Source organism: Sycon ciliatum, chromosome 8 (assembly GCF_964019385.1).
Source record: "Sycon ciliatum chromosome 8, ocSycCili1.1, whole genome shotgun sequence".
Taxonomy (NCBI): domain Eukaryota; kingdom Metazoa; phylum Porifera; class Calcarea; order Leucosolenida; family Sycettidae; genus Sycon; species Sycon ciliatum.
This window is the reverse complement of record NC_088650.1, coordinates 16,886,185-16,903,777: the sequence shown is the minus strand read 5'-3', so window position 1 is coordinate 16,903,777 and position 17,593 is coordinate 16,886,185. Positions and strand designations below refer to the sequence as shown.

Below are 17,593 nucleotides of genomic sequence, written 5' to 3'. Positions count from 1 at the left end.
TGGGAAAAGGAACACTTCGGAAGCACGGTCTGTTGTCTGGAGGAACATGACAGGGCAAGCAAGATTTGTTTTTCTTCTCAGCAAAACGGGCTGGGTGCCAATTTTGTGATTACTCAGCAAATCAAAGCGCATGACGTCAGTCTTGAAGGCAGTACGAAGCAATGCAGCGCAGTGTGTGCGCTAGTTCGGATCGTTGCTAACGAGTAGTAGCACAGCTAGTACCCGGTTAGCCCCCATCCCTCACACAAACAAGTCAACAAAGAGGCATCTTTTGGTTTGAAGCTCAAAGTAGAGCTGTTGCTAGCTCAGAGTAGAGCTGCTGTTAACTCAAAGTAGAGCTGCTGTTAGCTCAAAGTAGAGCTGCTGTTAGCTCAAAGTAGAGCTGCTGTTAGCTCAAAGTAGAGCTGCTGTTAGCTCAAAGGAGAGCTGCTGTTAGCTCAACGCAGAGCTGCAATGCTAAATGGATGTATTATAGCTCAAGGCAGAGCCGCAGCAAAAAGCTAGATAACACCAGTTGGGAGAGTGGACCCATGAAACCAGCACCCGTTAGCTAAGCACTATTGACACACAGCAAGGGTCAATTAATGTCGGCACAGGCAAGTATTGTGCGAATACAGTTCATCAACTCATTACTCACGCGAGTCAGGCATCATGGCATCCGTGACACGGCAGCAAGCCTGGACAATAGCTGGCGCTTAGCGCTTGTTGTAGTCCGGATGTAGCGTAGACACATCACTCTTCCTTCGACCTGCCGCTCGGATGAGGGAGTCGGGGACACCGGCCATAGCAGCGGTGGTGGCTGCGGCGATGCGGAATGAATGCCCGGAGTAGTGCGACTGGGATGGTACACCGCCCGTGGCAACAAGAGACAGTACTGTTGCTGTGAATGACTGTCTGGTCAGCTGCTGTCCATTCGAGATTATGAACAAGTGTTGATCAGTTCCTTGGTTTCATCATTGTAATGTCTTTCACCATTGGGCCAGTTGCAAGGTTGAGAACAAGGGCATTGTATGACATAATTCTCAGAAGGAAAAGCTGGTTTCATAGACAGGAGTGGTCCGTTTAGGCTTATGCAGAAGTGAGCTTCTGGTGGTATTGTTTCGATAAGTTTCATGGAAGATTGGTTGTGGGTGATCCCAAGATAACAGCAGCTGTAGACACGTGGTCAGATGCTAGCGATGTAGCCTGGGGAGGTTTCGCGGTGTCCTGCGGGGAAACGATTGCAAGGGGGAATTGGCCAGAAGAGGTGTTAGAGGCTCAGAAGAGCTCTACCTGGAGGGAATTGAGGACTACCGCGTTGGTGTTGCAATCGGTGGTCCAAGAATTGGCAGGCAAGGAATGCAGGCACCGGACGGATAACCAGGCGGCAGCTCGCATTCTGCAGGTGGGCAGCAAAGTTCCAGAACTGCAGGAGATTGCATGTCGGATTTTCAGGTTTTGCAGGCAAAATTGCATTCGACTTGTACCAGAATGGGTTCCAAGGGAGGAGAACGTGCTGGCAGATTTTTTGGCCAAGGTAGTGGATACAGATGACTGGAAATTGTTGTCTGAGGTATTCAATGAGGTAGATGGTTTGTGGGGCCAGCATACTGTTGACTGCTTTGCCAGTGCAGAGTCGGCACAGTTGCCTCCTTTCTGCTCACGTTGGTGGAATCCAGGATGTTTGGCCGTGGAAGCTTTTACGATGTGCTGGGAGGGGGAGAACTTATGGTTATGCCCCCCCCCCATTTACCTTATTGAGGACGTTGTTAGCAGAATTTCAGTGATTGTCAGTCATGGGACATTGGTTGTCCCAAAATGGACATCTGCATGGTGGTGGCCACACTTGTCTAAAGGTATACTGAAAGCTCCACGTTGGTGAGGAGTTTAATTTTCCTGTCTAGAATATCAGGTCTGTTTGACAGGGCTCTTGCCAATGGAATTGGTTTGATGAGAAGGTGCCAAGGTGTGAAGTCATGGCAATCAGGTTCTGTAGTATCATGGGATGTCGGTGCTGGGAGACAGGGAGTCGGGAATGATATTGAACTTAAAGACAAGGTGTCTGCAGATGGTTCTGTGTTTTGCTGTGTGTTGTTGCTAGTTCTGTAAGACGCACGTGGCGCATAGCCTGAGGCAGGCTGAACGGTCCTGGGGACGGTGCTGGTAGATCCAGCGCCAGGGAGCTGTCAACATACCAACAGAGGGAAGTCTGGTTTGGTACTTGCCTTGTATTTTTGTTCGCTGTGTTTTTGTATGTACCCAGGTGTGAAGTCATGGCAATCAGGTCTAGTGGGATCATGGAGTGTTGGCGCTGTGAGGCAGGATGTCCAGGTGCAGATGGTTCTGTGTTCTGCTATGTGTTGGTTGTTGATTGGCTGCAGAATCTAGAGGATGGTTCTGTAAGACGCACAGGGTGCATAACCTGCGGCAGGCTGGATGGTCCGGGGAATGTGCTGGTGGATCCTGCGTCATGGAGCTGTCAACATACCAACACAGGGAAGTCTGGGGTTTTTTCTTGCTTATTATTATTGTTAGCTGTATTTTTTGGCTATTTATGTGGTTGTGTATGGGTGGTGCATGTTGGGCATTATTATGAAACATGGCAAAGGAGTAGCCTTGTAGCTGGAGCACAAGCTTGTGCGGTCTGAATAACAAGGCTTGTATTGTGGTTCTTTCCGTGTGCTTGCCAAAATGTTTTAGAGATCTGGGACCAGGGGTGCTGGAAGGAGCTACAGGAAGTAGCTGAAGGCAAGGGCCTAGTGGGTTTGTCGGAACGAGCCAAGGACTTGGTGATGGAGACACGGTGAAGACCTACACGCCTGCATTTTCGCGTTGGAAAAGCTGGGCTATGGAGCATAGGTTCGTGGCGATACCCGCTACACCGGTGGCAGTCAGTTTGTATCTGATCCAGCTCGTAGAGACAAGCGCTTTCGCAAGCCCAATTTCTGCAGCTCTGTCCGCAATCAAATGGGCTCATCAGAAGGCATGCGTACAGCCTCCTGTCAATGATATGGTGGAGCAGATTGCATTAGCGGCAAAGAGGAGGTTAGCTTGTACCCCAGGCGGAAAGAGCCCCTCAACAAGAAGCAGGTGGCTACGATCGTGGGTCAACTTGCCGGGAGCGACGATTGTCTGAAGCTGCGGAGAGCGGTGATGTTTGTCATTGGATTTGCTGGCTTCATGAGGTGGGACGATTTGGCGAGAATCCGGGTGCGGGACATTGCATTCCGTTGAGACTACATGGAGGTTCGTTTGGATAAGCGCAAGAATGACCAGCTCAGAGAAGGCAGCTTGGTCCTCATAAGCACGCAACCTGATGAGCTGTGAGTGGTAGCTCTGACGCAGAGGCTGATCGAAGAAAGGAACCTTCAAGCTGACGATCATTTGCGGAGCAAATTGGTGAAGGCGAAGTCTGGCTGGAAGACGAAGAAAGGGTCACTCCAGTACTCCAGAGCAAGAGAGCTGTTCCTGGAGGTAGTGGCAGGAGTAGGCCTACAGGCAGAGATGTTCAGCATGCACAGCCTCCGATCAGGGGGTACGACGGCAGCGGCCGCAGCCAAGGTTCCACAGCGACTGTTGAAACGGCATGGTGGCTGGCACAGTGAAGCAGTTTTACTCCTACATCAAAGAGAGTCTGGACAATTTGCTTTGCCATCAAGTGCCTTTAGCTGGCACTAGATTAGTGGCCCCTGACTATGCTTTGCCGCTGTGCTGTGGTGCTGTGGTAGTGATAGGAAGGCGAGGGGTTAGTACAGCCGTGCCATGGCATCGCTGGATGCCCTTTATCACCCTTTTCAGAAGCCACGCATCTACTAAAGGGTCAGTAAACCCGTTCTCAAGACGGGCATTACGAACCGCGCTCACATACGCAGATACAGCTCCGGGTCTTACAGTTCGTGTAAGGAATGACACGAAACAGCACAGCATAACGTCGGTAGCAGGATATGGTGACCAGTGTTGCATACGGCAGAAATCATAATAGCGTTCTTCACCAATGGTGTAAGTGCGGTGGGTGTTCCTTGACACAGCACAAGCAGCATATTGGCAGACAGTGGCTAGCATTGCTGAGGCAGGCAGGCAATGTCCGGAGCCGTCTTGGCGTGGCGTCTGAATGCCTGCTTGAAGGAGCGAGACAGACAATCAGCAATAACATTGTGATGGCCAGCAATGTGGACGGCAGACACAGCAAAATGGCACCGTGCACTCACAAAGAATAGTTCACGCAGCAAAGACATGAAAGGGGGAGATTTGCAGCAGCCAGATCGAATGCAATCGACAACAGCCGAATTGTCACCGCGCAAGAGGATGCAGAGCTTAGACCACTCGCAGCCCCAGGTGCTGAACGCTACCAAGATGGTATACAACTCTTTCCACTTTATGCTGCGGTCAACGCATCTTTCTCGGACCAGGTGCCGCGAATCCATCGACCGTGGTTGTAGGCCCCCCAGACAATCGAGCTGCTCACATCGGCAAATAGCTGCACGTCAGGAGATGGCGCGTCCACTGCGGATGGAGGAAGAAGAACTTCCCGTTCCAGTCCTGCAGTAGGCGCAGCCACCAAGTCAGAGCGTCGATGCACTCGTTGCTTAGCTTGATACGGTAATGGGGCTCCCGGTATCGGCTACACACTGACCATAGTCGACGCATAAATGTGCGTCCCGGAACGATTACTCGGGCAGCAAAATCGAGCTTCCCCAGAAGGGACTCGACCTGACGCTGGCCGATGCTGCGCTCGCTAATAGTAGCCACGAGTAGCGCACGGATCTCGGACAGCTTGTCCTCTGGTAGCCGAGCTTTGCGGCGCTCGCAGTCTAGCACAATACCAAGGAAAGTCAATGATGGTGATGGCCCTTCGAGCTTGGATGGAGCCAGAGGAATGCTGAAATGCGTGAATGCCCGGAGGAGGATGGCCAGTTGCTGGTTGGCTGCAACCAAACCAGTGGAGATATTGAGAAAGTCATCGAGGTAATGAAGCAGGTGATCCATAGCAAACTCGTGTTGCCGGAATGCACTGCGAACATCAAGCTTGGACAAATACACAGGCTGTGGGCATGACATGATGATGTTGATCGCGTAGTCAATGCTCACGTAGTGCAGAGAGAACGGCTCGGCGGGAATGCTGTCGTTCACACTGGCGTCTGCCAGAATACACAGATGGTGGATCATTCGCAGGTTACCGTTCTTTTTGGGGACGGCACCAATGCCAGAGCAGCGCATGAACTGAAATGGAGGCAACGCAAAGGGGCCTGCGGTCTCGCCGCGTGCGCAGGAAGCAGCTAATTGCTCGGAAATAAATGCAGAGTGAGGGAAAGCCAAGGGCAGATAATCAGAGAAAACAGAAATGTCATATTGGCCGGCAAAAACCAAGAGCAAAGCCATGGCGCAGGCCATGGAGAACATACGAAGCAAATGATTGATCTGGGTGGTTACGCAACAGGCGGGCAAAGTGGTCAGCTAGCAGTGGGGTGTATGCCGAGTGTATGGAAAAGAAGCTATGTATAGAGTCAAGCAATTCAGTAGCCATTCTACTAGGAGTGGCCGATTGGCTCCGCGCTGCTGCTGGTTGCACTTGGTGTGTGGGTGCTGCTTGCCACACTGGCTGCAAGTATGGGAGAATCGGCACGACGACGAAGAACAGCGACCTCCATTGAAGTTGCGGCAGATTTCCTGGCCCGTGCTGCTGTGGGTGCGACCACTGGAGGTTAATGCTGCTTGCTTGGGGAATTGGGCTTTGGGACGAAGAGGACACAAACCCGGCCCTGGATGAACCGTCTTACATTGAGCGCATGTTGGGCGCGCACGCCCTGTGAAGGCTATCTGCCACAGGTTCACATCGATGGTGTCCAACCTCTTCATACCTGGTTGCTGGGCCGCGAACATCCGCAGCTGGCGGTCGTAATCCAGCCACGCGCTTGGAAAAAACTGGCGGTTAGCGGTCAGGATCAACTGCTGGTACACGATCAGTTTAGCAGTACGGTGTGGGGCAGCGCCGTGACAACAGATATGTAAGTAGTCCATGCCTCGTGCCAGGTAGCTATATTGTGAACCTTGCAACGCACCTGCTTCGCATCATCTGACTCAACAATGTTTAGCTGGTTATCGTTATTCGGGCTGGGCACCAGCCGGAATGTTCGGCCGGAAGTGTGGACGGGGAGGGGGGGGGGTGCAAGAATTTCAGGCAACAAACTTGAAAAATCTATGAACTCACCTCGCAAGATACGTTCATGCACAGCCTAGGGCACAGCTGGTGCAGGTGGCCAGTAACGAGGTGACACTCGGGCTGGCAGCAAAGCTATGAAAGGAAAAAGGAACGCTCAAAAGAAACACTGCGGAAGCACGGTCTGTGGTCTGGAGGAACACAACAGGGCAAGCAAAATTTGTTTTTCTTTTCAGCAAAACGGGCTGGGCGCCATTTGTGATTACGCAGCAAAGCAAAGCGCATGACAAAATTCAGCCCTCACCAACGCTGTACAAAGCGTCACTGGCCCGTTTGTCAACAATCGCGCTGATTGACCAATCAGCGTACAGCTAATGTACCAAAATTCTCAAACTTACCGTAATTCCTTGGTTCATGCCGTGTAGTTTCCAAAGATTTTTTATCGACCCACGTCTTCATTGGATAGATACCGACAGATCGTCCGCTTCGAATTTTTTGATTTGATGGCTGTTTGGCCGAAAATTACCTCCGAACCCGGCCTCCACTCGTTTCACTTCAAGGCTTTCCCGGTGGACGGCATCGCAATTCGGAAGCGGAGAAAGGATAGCCAGTGAAAAAAAGAAAAAACAACGACGTGTTGGTTGTCAAAATCGACCAAGAAATGAATTCAATAGACCAGTTTCCGTGCTGCGCCCGCGCGAGTGCGAAAGGGATCAAAGGGATTCTTTCTCGACAAAACATAATAAAGAACAACTACGCGCAGTGCAGGTGCTTTTTGCAGTGCAGTACACTGCCATCACTGCACTGGCTGTATATACCAGTGTTACCAACTGCCCGTATTTGTCCGTATTTTTACGGAAAAACGGTGTTTTGTCCGCAGTACGGATTTCAATCGAATTATCCCTAGTCCGGGGGCCAAGTTAGGAAAAAGTCACGTCTAATAGATTTCGTTCCGAGTGAGAGGGCACCAAGTTTTTGCGATTTGAGTGTCAAGTATCTTCAAAATGCTGCAAAATGGTATGCCATTCAATCAAAATTTCCATCGGGAAGGTCATACAATGAAGGTGGAAAGAATTGATGATGGTTGCCATGGCAACAAATCAGTTAATTCAAATTTACAGGAGAACTATGCAATATTTTGACAACATTCCTGTTGGATATAAACATATCCAATACGTATGACTGGTTGGCCAAGTTTGACTGAAAACAAATAAACTTCAGGGCCTCAAAGGTGAATTATAAAATCGGATCTACTGCAACTATACATTACTGTACATACGTAATTAAATATGCATGCATACACCGACAACTGTACAAATATATTGGTGACCAGTGTACATGTGACATCTATAAAGCCTTTTAGAAAAGAGGTAGAAATGAATAGAGCAATCTGTGACCAATGGTGATCTAATGGATATACATGTACATGTATGTATGGCGAAGAGGAAAATGTAGAGGGAAACAGAGCACGCCAAAGCAGTTCTCTCTAAGTACCTATCAGTTGGTAGCAACAAAGAGGATCTTGTGGCATTCTTTGGTGGTGAAGTGGCAGCTCCCGGATAACCTGAACAAGGTGCCCCCAGGCAAGGAACTGGTTGTCACTGCGGGCCAAGAGTGCATAATAATTATTGTCAAGTCGGCTGGTGCAAGCATGGCGTCTACTGCTGTGGAGGAGTTGCTGTTAACCCAGGAAGAGGCTGACACCAGACTGCTCCTTCATGCAAGGCATGCAGCTGTCAGTGGGTATGAGACCGTTCTGATAAGAACACGATATACCGATGTTGCCATCATTGCTTGTTCTGTTAGCCATGTTATCCCGTGTACGTTGCTGGTGGAGGTTGGTGCAGGTTGGTGCCCCCCCCCCTTTTTTTTTTACTAAGGCCACAGCTTCCAATCATGACATGCAAAGCAGCGGTGCAGCATCGCAGGCATGAATCGTGGACGTGGTGACGGGGTCTGATGTGCTCCACCGACCTAGGGTCTCGGCTTCACTGCACAGCAAACGCGTCGAAAGAAAACGGGGGCTAATAATTATCGGGAGATGGGGGGGGGAGAAGAAGAGAAGAAGGAGAGAGAGAGAGAGAGAGAGAGAGAGAGAGAGAGAGAGAGAGAGAGAGAGAGAGAGGGAGAGGGAGAGGGAGAGGGAGAGGGAGAGGGAGAGGGAGAGGGAGAGGGAGAGGGAGAGGGAGAGGGAGAGGGAGAGGGAGAGGGAGAGGGAGAGAGAGAGAGAGAGAGAGAGAGAGAGAGAGAGAGAGCTGGGAGATAGAAGAGCACAGTGCTCTTGGTGATGGGGACTGCGAAGAATAGCAGGTTCTGGGACATGTGCATGGGAATCAGAATATTGGTGATGATGGCAGCAGGGTTATAAGGTAAGCAGCTGAACACTAATAAAAACAGGGAAAGCGTTGGTGAACCGATTCAAAGTGCATCAGTAGCAGAGAGCCAGTCCTGAGCAAGAAGGTGACGGTACGCCTTTTTCTTAAAGCTTTGCATGTGGGGCTGGGCGGGTGGGTGGTGGAACAGGTCTGGTGGCAGGGCATTCCATGTTGCAACGGTGCAAGCAGGGAATCCTTGGAGACAGCTATTCCGGGTGTTGGCAGGCAGGCCAGTTGTCATCTGGTATGGATGGGAATCATGCAGCTGGAGAGACTGACGGGTAGGTCTTGTCTCGGGGGCACGGTCAGTGGCTGGTTTGGGCAGCATCTGCTTCAGAGGGCTGGATGCATCTAGATAGCAGAACTTGTAGGTATAGGCAAGTGCAGCTACCAGGCGACGGAGTGCCAGGCTAGGGAGCCAAGTACCTGCTCCGATGATGTAGAGGGCCCTTCGCTGGATCTGGTCCAGCTTCTTAAGATGGGACGAGGGTGAGCCCATCCACACTAAGGGGCAATACTTGAGTGTGGGTCGCACAAAGCCGTTGTAGACGCGTTGGCGGCTCTCGGCGACCAGAATGGGAGACGCTCGCTTCAGGAAGCCAATCCGCTGGTTAGCACGGGAAGCAAGGGAGCGGAGGTGGAAGGAGTAGCTCAGGGTGTCGTCAAAGGTGACTCCCAGGAGTTTCAGCCGACTCTCTTCACTGACCGGTGTGCCGTCAAATGTTGCTCGAGGGAGCTCCCAGGGCTGGCGATGGTGGCCTATAGACATAGCCTGCGTCTTGGAGGGCTCAAATTCTATCCTCCACTTATGTCCCCAACGGGAAAACGCATCAATGCCCTGCTGGAGGAGCTCGGAGCCACAATCAATGTCAGCTCTTGATGTGAGGCAGTGGAAGAGAGTTCCTGGGTTAACAGCAACTCCTCCACAGCAGTAAACGCCATGCTTGCACCAGCCGACTTGACAATTGTGACTCTTGGCCCGCAGTGACAACCAGTTCCTTGCCTGGGGGCACCTTGTCAGGTTGTCCGGGAGCTGCCACTTCACCACCAAAGAATGCCACAAGCTCTTCTTTGTTGCTACCAACTGATAGGTACTTAGAGAACTGCTTTGGCGTGCTCTATTTCCCTCTACATTTTCCTCTTCGCCATGCATACATACATGTACATGTGCACACTAGTCAGAACAACAGATGGCTTGATCAGTCACAACCAAGTTTCATGCCATCTCAGGCATGTACATGTACATGTACATGTATATCCATTAGATCACCATTGGTCACAGACTACTCTATTCATTTCTACCTCTTTTCTAAAAGGCTTTATAGATGTCACATGTACACTGGTCACCAATATATTTGTACAGTTGTCGGTGTATGCATGCATATTTAATTACGTATGTACAGTAATGTATAGTTGCAGTAGATCCGATTTTATAATTCACCTTTGAGGCCCTGAAGTTTATTTGTGTTCAGTCAAACTTGGCCAACCAGTCATACGTATTGGATATGTTTATATTCAGGAGGAATTTTGTCAAAATATCGCATAGTTCTCCTGTATATTTGAATTAACTGATGTGTTGCCATGGCAACCATCATCAATTCTTTCCACCTTCATTGTATGACCTTCCCGATGGAAATTTTGATTGAATGGCATACCATCTTGCAGCATTTTGAAGATACTTGACACTCAAATCGACAAAACTTGGTGCCCTCTTACCCGGAACGAAACTTCAAAAATAATCCCCCTGGCCCCCAGACTACCCGGAAAAGCGAAAAAATACGGTGTCTTCGAAAGAAGGGAAAATGGTGCAGAAGACGCCCACCCACGTGCCATCGATCGATTTACCCAAAATCGGATTGCAGAGTGCATGCAACCTGCATGCAGTGCGCTGTACATGTATACATGTACATGCCATGCGCATCATGCGACTCTTTGAAGCAAGCGGTAGCTTTTTCGGCTTTTTCTTAAATCCAGCTTATTGCCTTGGTTCCTTGTGAGAAATTTGCGCAGGTAATAAAAACCAGGGAGTCACAATTTGACGACTCCCTGATAAAAACTATACAGGTGAGAAATGATAGGAAATTCAGCAAGTGCAGTGTGACAATGGACATGCATGTGCAAGTGTGTGTGTATTAGATCTTTTCCAAATTACACTAATAATCAGTGAGAGTGTTGACCTGAAAAAATCGAGTACGGAAAACGCTGAAAAATTCCGTAAAATGGCACTGAGCAATACGGATGGGGTAGAGGGCACTTGGTAACACTGATATACCCTAGGAATATCCCGTTCTTTTCCACGGCATGATTGTCGCTAATGGGAGAACTCAGCCACCTGAAGCTTTCTTAAAGGAAGAAGTAGTAGGTGAATGAGTTTGCCAGGGAATGGAATGACAAGAAAATGGATACTGTTGCATCCGGGTGCTCGTGAGACGACGGCAAGATAGGACTGAAACGATCAACAGTCTATCTCGACGCAAAAGGCCTCGCCAATGCTGAAAAACAGCTCTTCTAGGAGAAGTCGACGAACTGTAGAGTTTGCAGAATTCTGCTGCAAGAAGACAAGAGAACTAAACTCAGACTACAGTGTGGATCATGGGGGCGAAGCAAAAGCTGAGCCAGTTCAAAGATATGGAGAAAGACAGGAACATGAGTATGCGACATGATCTTTACCTCGAAGCTCGCGCAAAGACACGCGGGGGGCACGTGCGCCTACGGGTAGCGCGGCCAGCCACCATGTTTTCAAAATGGAGGTCGACGCTTTTCAAATCTGTGTAGACGATGGTGAGGGCTGAAATTTAAAACTGGTCTCCCTATCTGATTTATCCTTTTTATTCGTTTAGATTTAGGAACATCTGCAAAAACTGACGCTGGATAGATCTACTGGGTGGCATTATGAAACTGTGCATGTACAGTCATGTACATCAGTGGTTGAATGCATAGCAGGTGTCTGATTACTCACCTCTAACCATGTCCAAACAACACACTGACCGCCTCTTGCCAGTCTTGGTACTTCAACAACTGCACCAGGTCAAACAACAGCACCACCGTGACCCAGTGTTGTACGATATACTGGGATTAGAGCTGATGACCGGCGTCGTTGCAATCCAAGTCTGCCAGTTGTTGTTTTTTTTACTTGGATACAGCATGATGCCATCCGTAGGCGTTGAACACTGACTACTAGTATGACAAAACTCATATCAGTCAAGACTCCAAGAGTCAAATAATTGACTCAAAAGCAAACAATGCTAAACTGAGTTACTTGTGGACGTCGACAGTCGACTAGTCACGCACTGCATCTACGTGTACAAGAATGGGGCACATCACGAGTTGGATGCCTGTGCCCGGCGTGACACACCGCGAACCGGTGATCTTCAGCTTCAGCTTCGGCCGGTTCAAGAGATGTACGGAAACAGACGTAGTGTAAGCTTCAGCCCATGCCCACATTCTTGCCAATCACAAACTGTCGGTCATTTTTCTTTCTGCGCATACAGACTTGACTGCAGTCTGCAGGCAAAGGAGGAAACCGGTATTTCGACTTGTGTCTGATTTGTTGAATGTCCGCCTATCGTCCTGATAAGTGATATGTCCACGACAAATGTAATTATTTAGCCGCTCCGGTAGCTTCGCAAGAGTACATCCGAAGTATCGTCTGTTGTTGGAAGGCATAGACCGCAGCCTTCTCTCGCTACACGGCCCATGGCGGACGTTCTGACGGTGTCAGCGGAAAAGCCACTGTCGATACGGCAGGTCCTAGGTGGAGCCGTATGATAGAGGAGCACTCCGACTACTGATTTAGTCTGTTCCTGCGACCCGAACAACACCGGTGCAATCACCAAGGAGAACCTACTGGATGGGTGCAGGCGTTTGGAACTGAATGACCTAACGGAAAGCGACGCAGGCGCCCTATTCGCTGAGCAGGATGTGGACGGTGGCGGGCACGTGTCATTCGACGCCTTTGCCGAGCGTTTTATCGCCTGGAGTCAGCAGACTTCGCTACAGTCGCAACACGGTGAAGGGGAAGGTGATAAAGATAAGCCGTGACCCAAAAGCCAATGAAGAAGTGGCAACTGATGTGGTCTTAAAGGGGAAGTGCATCGATTTTTCAAGTAGGGTTCAGATGAAAGACAAACCCTACTTGAAAAATCGATGCACTTCCCCTTTAAGACCACATCAGTTGCCACTTCTTCATTGGCTTTTGGGTTGATATCGGTTTGAATGGCATATCTCTCGCTTGCATAAGATGAGCCAAACTTGCCAAATCGCCAATTGTATGCTCACGTTGCCATAGCGACCAGCGCAGTGATGACGCACATTCTGCTTAGCTCCGTGAGAGAGAAGGTCGATCATTGCAGAATTTGGTCATTTTCAATTGGTTTATTGTATTCACGAAGTGAAAGAATGGCTGTGTTCAATGCTGTTAGTGCCGTGAACTGTTTATTAGTAGTCCCCTCGGTTGTGTACTGGGACATGACACCGACAGGAGAAAGCTGGAGTGCGGAGACATCAGCAGACTAGCGACAATAGTGACGAATTAAGTGCTGAAATCTTGGTTGGGACGAATCAGACGTTCAGCATTTACCCCAACCAAGGACCATACCGTTTGCTCTTCCCACTTTCTGAAGATGGATATAGTGCTTCCTGGCAACTCTCCTATCTCTCGTGACATCTTCTGAAGCCAGGTGAGACGACGGGTGGTGGAGATTAGGGGTCAGTTTGCTTAGGAGAGATGGCGAATACCAAGCATCTTCTCCTAGAGGAACCATTTCCTACATTGTAGGCTAGAGTCAGCCTAGGGAAATGCAGGAGAAGGCCAATAAACAGTTCACGGCCCTAACAGCATTGAATACAGGAATACAGGAATACTGCGCTGGTCACTATGACAACGTGAGCATACAATTGGCGATTTGGCAAAGTCTGGCTTATCGTATGCAAGCGACAGATATGCCATTCGCACCAATATCAAATTGTTTTTCTTCTGGACCCTTCTTGAAAAATCGATGCACTTCCCCTTCTCGCTCCAGCGCACCCGAAACCGCACTCATACTACAAGTATCACAATCACAGCACAGTATAACACTCCCACCATCACCTGCTATGGCTGCACCACTGTCAGTCGCACACGGATTTCGGGCGCTGAAATGTTTCGCCTTCTATTTTGACAGCTCCGCGTTGCCCAGCGCCGGAAAGACTTTTACGGGTAATAAGCTTTCAGCGATGCAGCGCGAAGAACGGTTAGCCTTGGCTACTTTATCACTGTCTTTTCTGGCCTTGCTCGTTTCAGCGCCAGGTCAGCATTGCGTATTTCGGCGCCAAGTAGAGCATACATAATTATATAGAAAAGGGGGCACCAAGACGTGATCATGAATAATTATTTGAATCTTGGTACGTTCGGGCCTGATTTAAATCTGGCTTTGGAAATTTTATTTTCATTGCTATCAGGTTCGGATTCATTTTCTCTGTGCTGCGCTGAGGAGTTCACAAAGAACGAAACAGCATGCTGTCCGCAGATTAATCTTTTGAATTCTGAGGGTGGTGACAGTCAATTTTTCCTTCAGACTTTTTCCCGTTTGTGTCTTTCCCTCAAACTAGTCAAAATTCTATAATTATGGAATTCAATACATGTACTTGAAGTACTTCTAAAATGTCTCGTGGAAAGCAAGCCTGTACTGTAGCCTTGGTGGCTACTGCTGCCCAAAGGATAAGCGCTCTCGAGATGGACCCTTGCGGAAACTTAAATAATAATAAAATTTCACGGTTCGCGTGAGACTCGGTTGGAAGCCGAGTTTTTCGCATCCGCCGTGGGAACTCCACCACCCTCTAGGATCAAGGCGCAGATGCAACGCCTAAACGGTAAACTTGCTGCGCTAAAACTTACTAAAAGGCAGAGTGAAGGTTTGAGGATATTCCCATCCCCCTTCCCCATACCGAAAACAATTGCCATGCTGCAAAGAGGGAAGAGGTTCTCTAGAGAAGCTGCTAGGCCTTTCCCAAATCGGCCGGCCGAAAAATTCGCCGAAAAGTAGCCTTTTCAGAAAATCGCCGATCTTTTGGCCGAATTCTGAGATTTTACCAAGAAATCGCCGAATACCGTATTATCTCTAATATAAGCACAGTCTCCAATATTAGAGAGGTTAAGATGCACGTTATTTCTGACGTGACGCGAAAGTTCAGCTCGCGTTATTTGGCTCGCACGTCGAAAAATCAACGCGAGTGACCTGCTGCTCGCGTAGAAATTTGGAGTTTTACGCCAAATTTGACGTGAAATTGCGCGTCACGTCGGAAATAACGTGCATCTTAACCTCTCTGCACGTCTCCAATAATAGAACACCTTGGAGCGGCATTCAAAAAATAAAGTGCTCAGTCTCCATTATAAGCACACTGTGTAAATTCATTATCTGTACGGGCGAAAAAAAACCCTGAAATGTGTGTGTCTGACATGAATATGGTCATGGCAACATGCTTATGAAATGAGGTTGAAATAATAATGGAACAGTCTCCAATAAAGGAACGTCTCCATTAATAGCACGGGGCGGAGGTACATTGAAAAAATAAAGGACTGTGCTTTTATTAGAGATAATACGGTATACAGTGTACATGTTTTGCAGGGTCGTGGGCAACTGGGCATGCCCGCTCGTGCGCGCCTGCGCCACGGCCCGTGGGCATTTCCCAAATCGGCCGGCCGAAACATTGGCCGAAAATAGTGGTTTTGAAGAAATCACCGATCTTTTAGCCGAATAACCAATTTTCGCACTGAATACGTCGAAAATTGATGTTTTAGTGCCTCAATAGCATGCAAATACAATTTCTGTAATCATTGTCTGCGAAAGGTGGCTGTGACTTTAGAGCCGAATTTCCACCTTTTACAGAAATTTTCAGCCGATCGAAAAGCCGAATAGGCCAAAATAAATGGCCGATTTGGGAAAGGCCTAGAAGCTGCATGGCTACATGATGAAAGAAAAAGCAACTACACCGACCGAACCAATTCCCAAAATCAACTCTGCAGTCACCGGACAACTCCACGAAATGGATACCCTGGCAGCATCCACGCTACTACTACCAGTAGCATCTCTATCTGCCTTGTTGTTGTTGTTGTTGTTGTTGTTGTTGTTGTTGTTGTTGTTGCCAAGTTGTTGTTGTTGTCGTTGTCGTTGTCGTTGTCGCTGTCGTTGTTGTTGTTGTTGTTGTCGTTGTTGCTGCTACTGTTGTCGTAGTTGTCGTTGTTGTTGTTGTTGCTGCTGCTGCTGCTTAGTAATTTTACACCGCATGTCAAACCGGCAGTCCAGCTGCCCAATAATACGGAGGATTAGCAAGACGAAATTCGCGTTCGTGTTCGCAAACATTTTTCGGTTCGCGAATTGGATTGCGAACTAATACGGAGGATTAGCAAGACGAAATTCGCGTTCGCGTTCGCAAACATTTTTCAGTTCGCGAACTGGATTGCGTACTTTCGCATTTTTCGTTCGGAAAAGTAGTCGGAACACGAATCGCGGATTCGTGTCAGGGCAGTCATAAATTTACCACGCTGTAGTGTCTGTACGCAATGTACGTCGTGTCAACGTCATGCAAGTGCGAATTCTGTCTGCTAATCCTTCTCATAACGCGAATTCCGTCACTGAGTTCGACTTTCCTTGGAGAGCGAACGCGAACGCGAATTTCGTCTTGCTAATCCTCCGTAATAGCAAGACGAAATTCGCGTTCGCGTTTGCTCTCCAAGGAAAGTCGAACTCAGTGACGGAATTCGCGTTATGAGAAGGATTAGCAAACAGAATTCGCACATGCATGACGTTGACACGACGTACATTGTGTACAGACAGTACAGTGTGGTAACTTTATGACTGCCCTGACACGAATCCGCGATTCGTGTATTTGGCGCTGAAATGAATATTTCTGTGGATTGTGGGCGCTGAGATAAGCAATACTGCACTTCGCCCGCGCTTATGTAACAAAGGCTACATTTTGTTGGCGCTATAATACTTGCACTGCATGACATTGGGCGTATCCATGGCGTGTGGAACTGGAAAAAGCGAATGCTTTTTTTCTTTCTTTTTCCGCGTAACCCGGTAAGCTTCCATATTGAAGACTGAATCGGGTTCGGTGCGGCGATGTGAATTCTAACCAAGTAAGTCACGGGCACAATCGTGGAACACAGAATGTGGAGAATGATCAAGCCACGGTTCGTCGGAAATGCGAAATGATGACATGTCGACAACCCAATGTTTTTAAAAACACTGCTCTTCAGTGCTGCTCAATAAAATTCAGTCGCGTCACTCGAGTTAGCGCTTTGCATCATTTCGCAGGCCAGTGTTGGCAGGTCTAGGGCTGCGCAACGCCCAGCGCGGACTTGAGTGACGTGACTGGATTTCATTGAGCAGCACTATGCATGTAGTTCATCATGCGTGTTACTCGGACTTATATTATAGAAACGTCTTTGCAACACGGAAACCGGGTTTTAATTAAGCTTAGTAAAAAGCGAAACTTTAAAACTCACAACTCCAATTTCCAGCTCTGCAGACCTGTCAATTCTTCAAAGAACTGTAGTTAGCTTATATTATGCTATGGTCATAGCCTTTTTTATTTATTTATTTATTTCCACACATAACATGGGATTCGAACCCGCACTTCCGCTCTTCATGCATTCCCTAGCCATGTAGGCAGTAGATATATTGCGCATACATACGCATTCTATCAAGTAAGGGGGCAGTCACATTGAGGGAATAGTCCTCAGAATGTAAACCGGAATTTGTTTATTTACTTTTATCACGCTCACACTGGATGTGCACGATTAAAAAAATCTAACCCACACGTGCTATATTTTTTGTCACCAATATGACCGGCCCGGCCCCTTAGTAGTTGCTTCATGTTATGGTCCTGCCATTGAAAGCACTATTTGAATATTTGACACGCTTTCTTTTACGGTATGGTACAGTTTGGGACACAAACGGGATACCGGGCCAACCATGGCGCGTCATGTGAAAGGCCCTACCACACAGGCACACACACACACACACACACACACACACACACACACACACACACACACACACACGCACACACACACCGAACGGGAGAGCACGTCATCGCA

At 48.6% G+C, this 17,593-nt stretch overlaps 1 protein-coding gene across 1 annotated transcript; it reads right to left on the bottom strand.

Annotated features, from left to right (window-relative positions):
* Positions 1–4,440: 4,440 nt before the first annotated feature.
* LOC135823596 (uncharacterized) lies at positions 4,441–5,358 on the bottom strand. The gene has a single exon (XM_065336442.1). It carries the CDS (start codon positions 5,356–5,358, stop codon positions 4,441–4,443), a length of 918 nt encoding a protein of 305 aa, XP_065192514.1.
* Positions 5,359–17,593: the final 12,235 nt, after the last annotated feature.

Bases quoted from the DNA above. Each gene is read 5' to 3' on its own strand.
- LOC135823596 (XM_065336442.1), bottom strand. From the start codon at position 5,358: ATGGCTTTGCTCTTGGTTTTTGCCGGCCAATATGACATTTCTGTTTTC.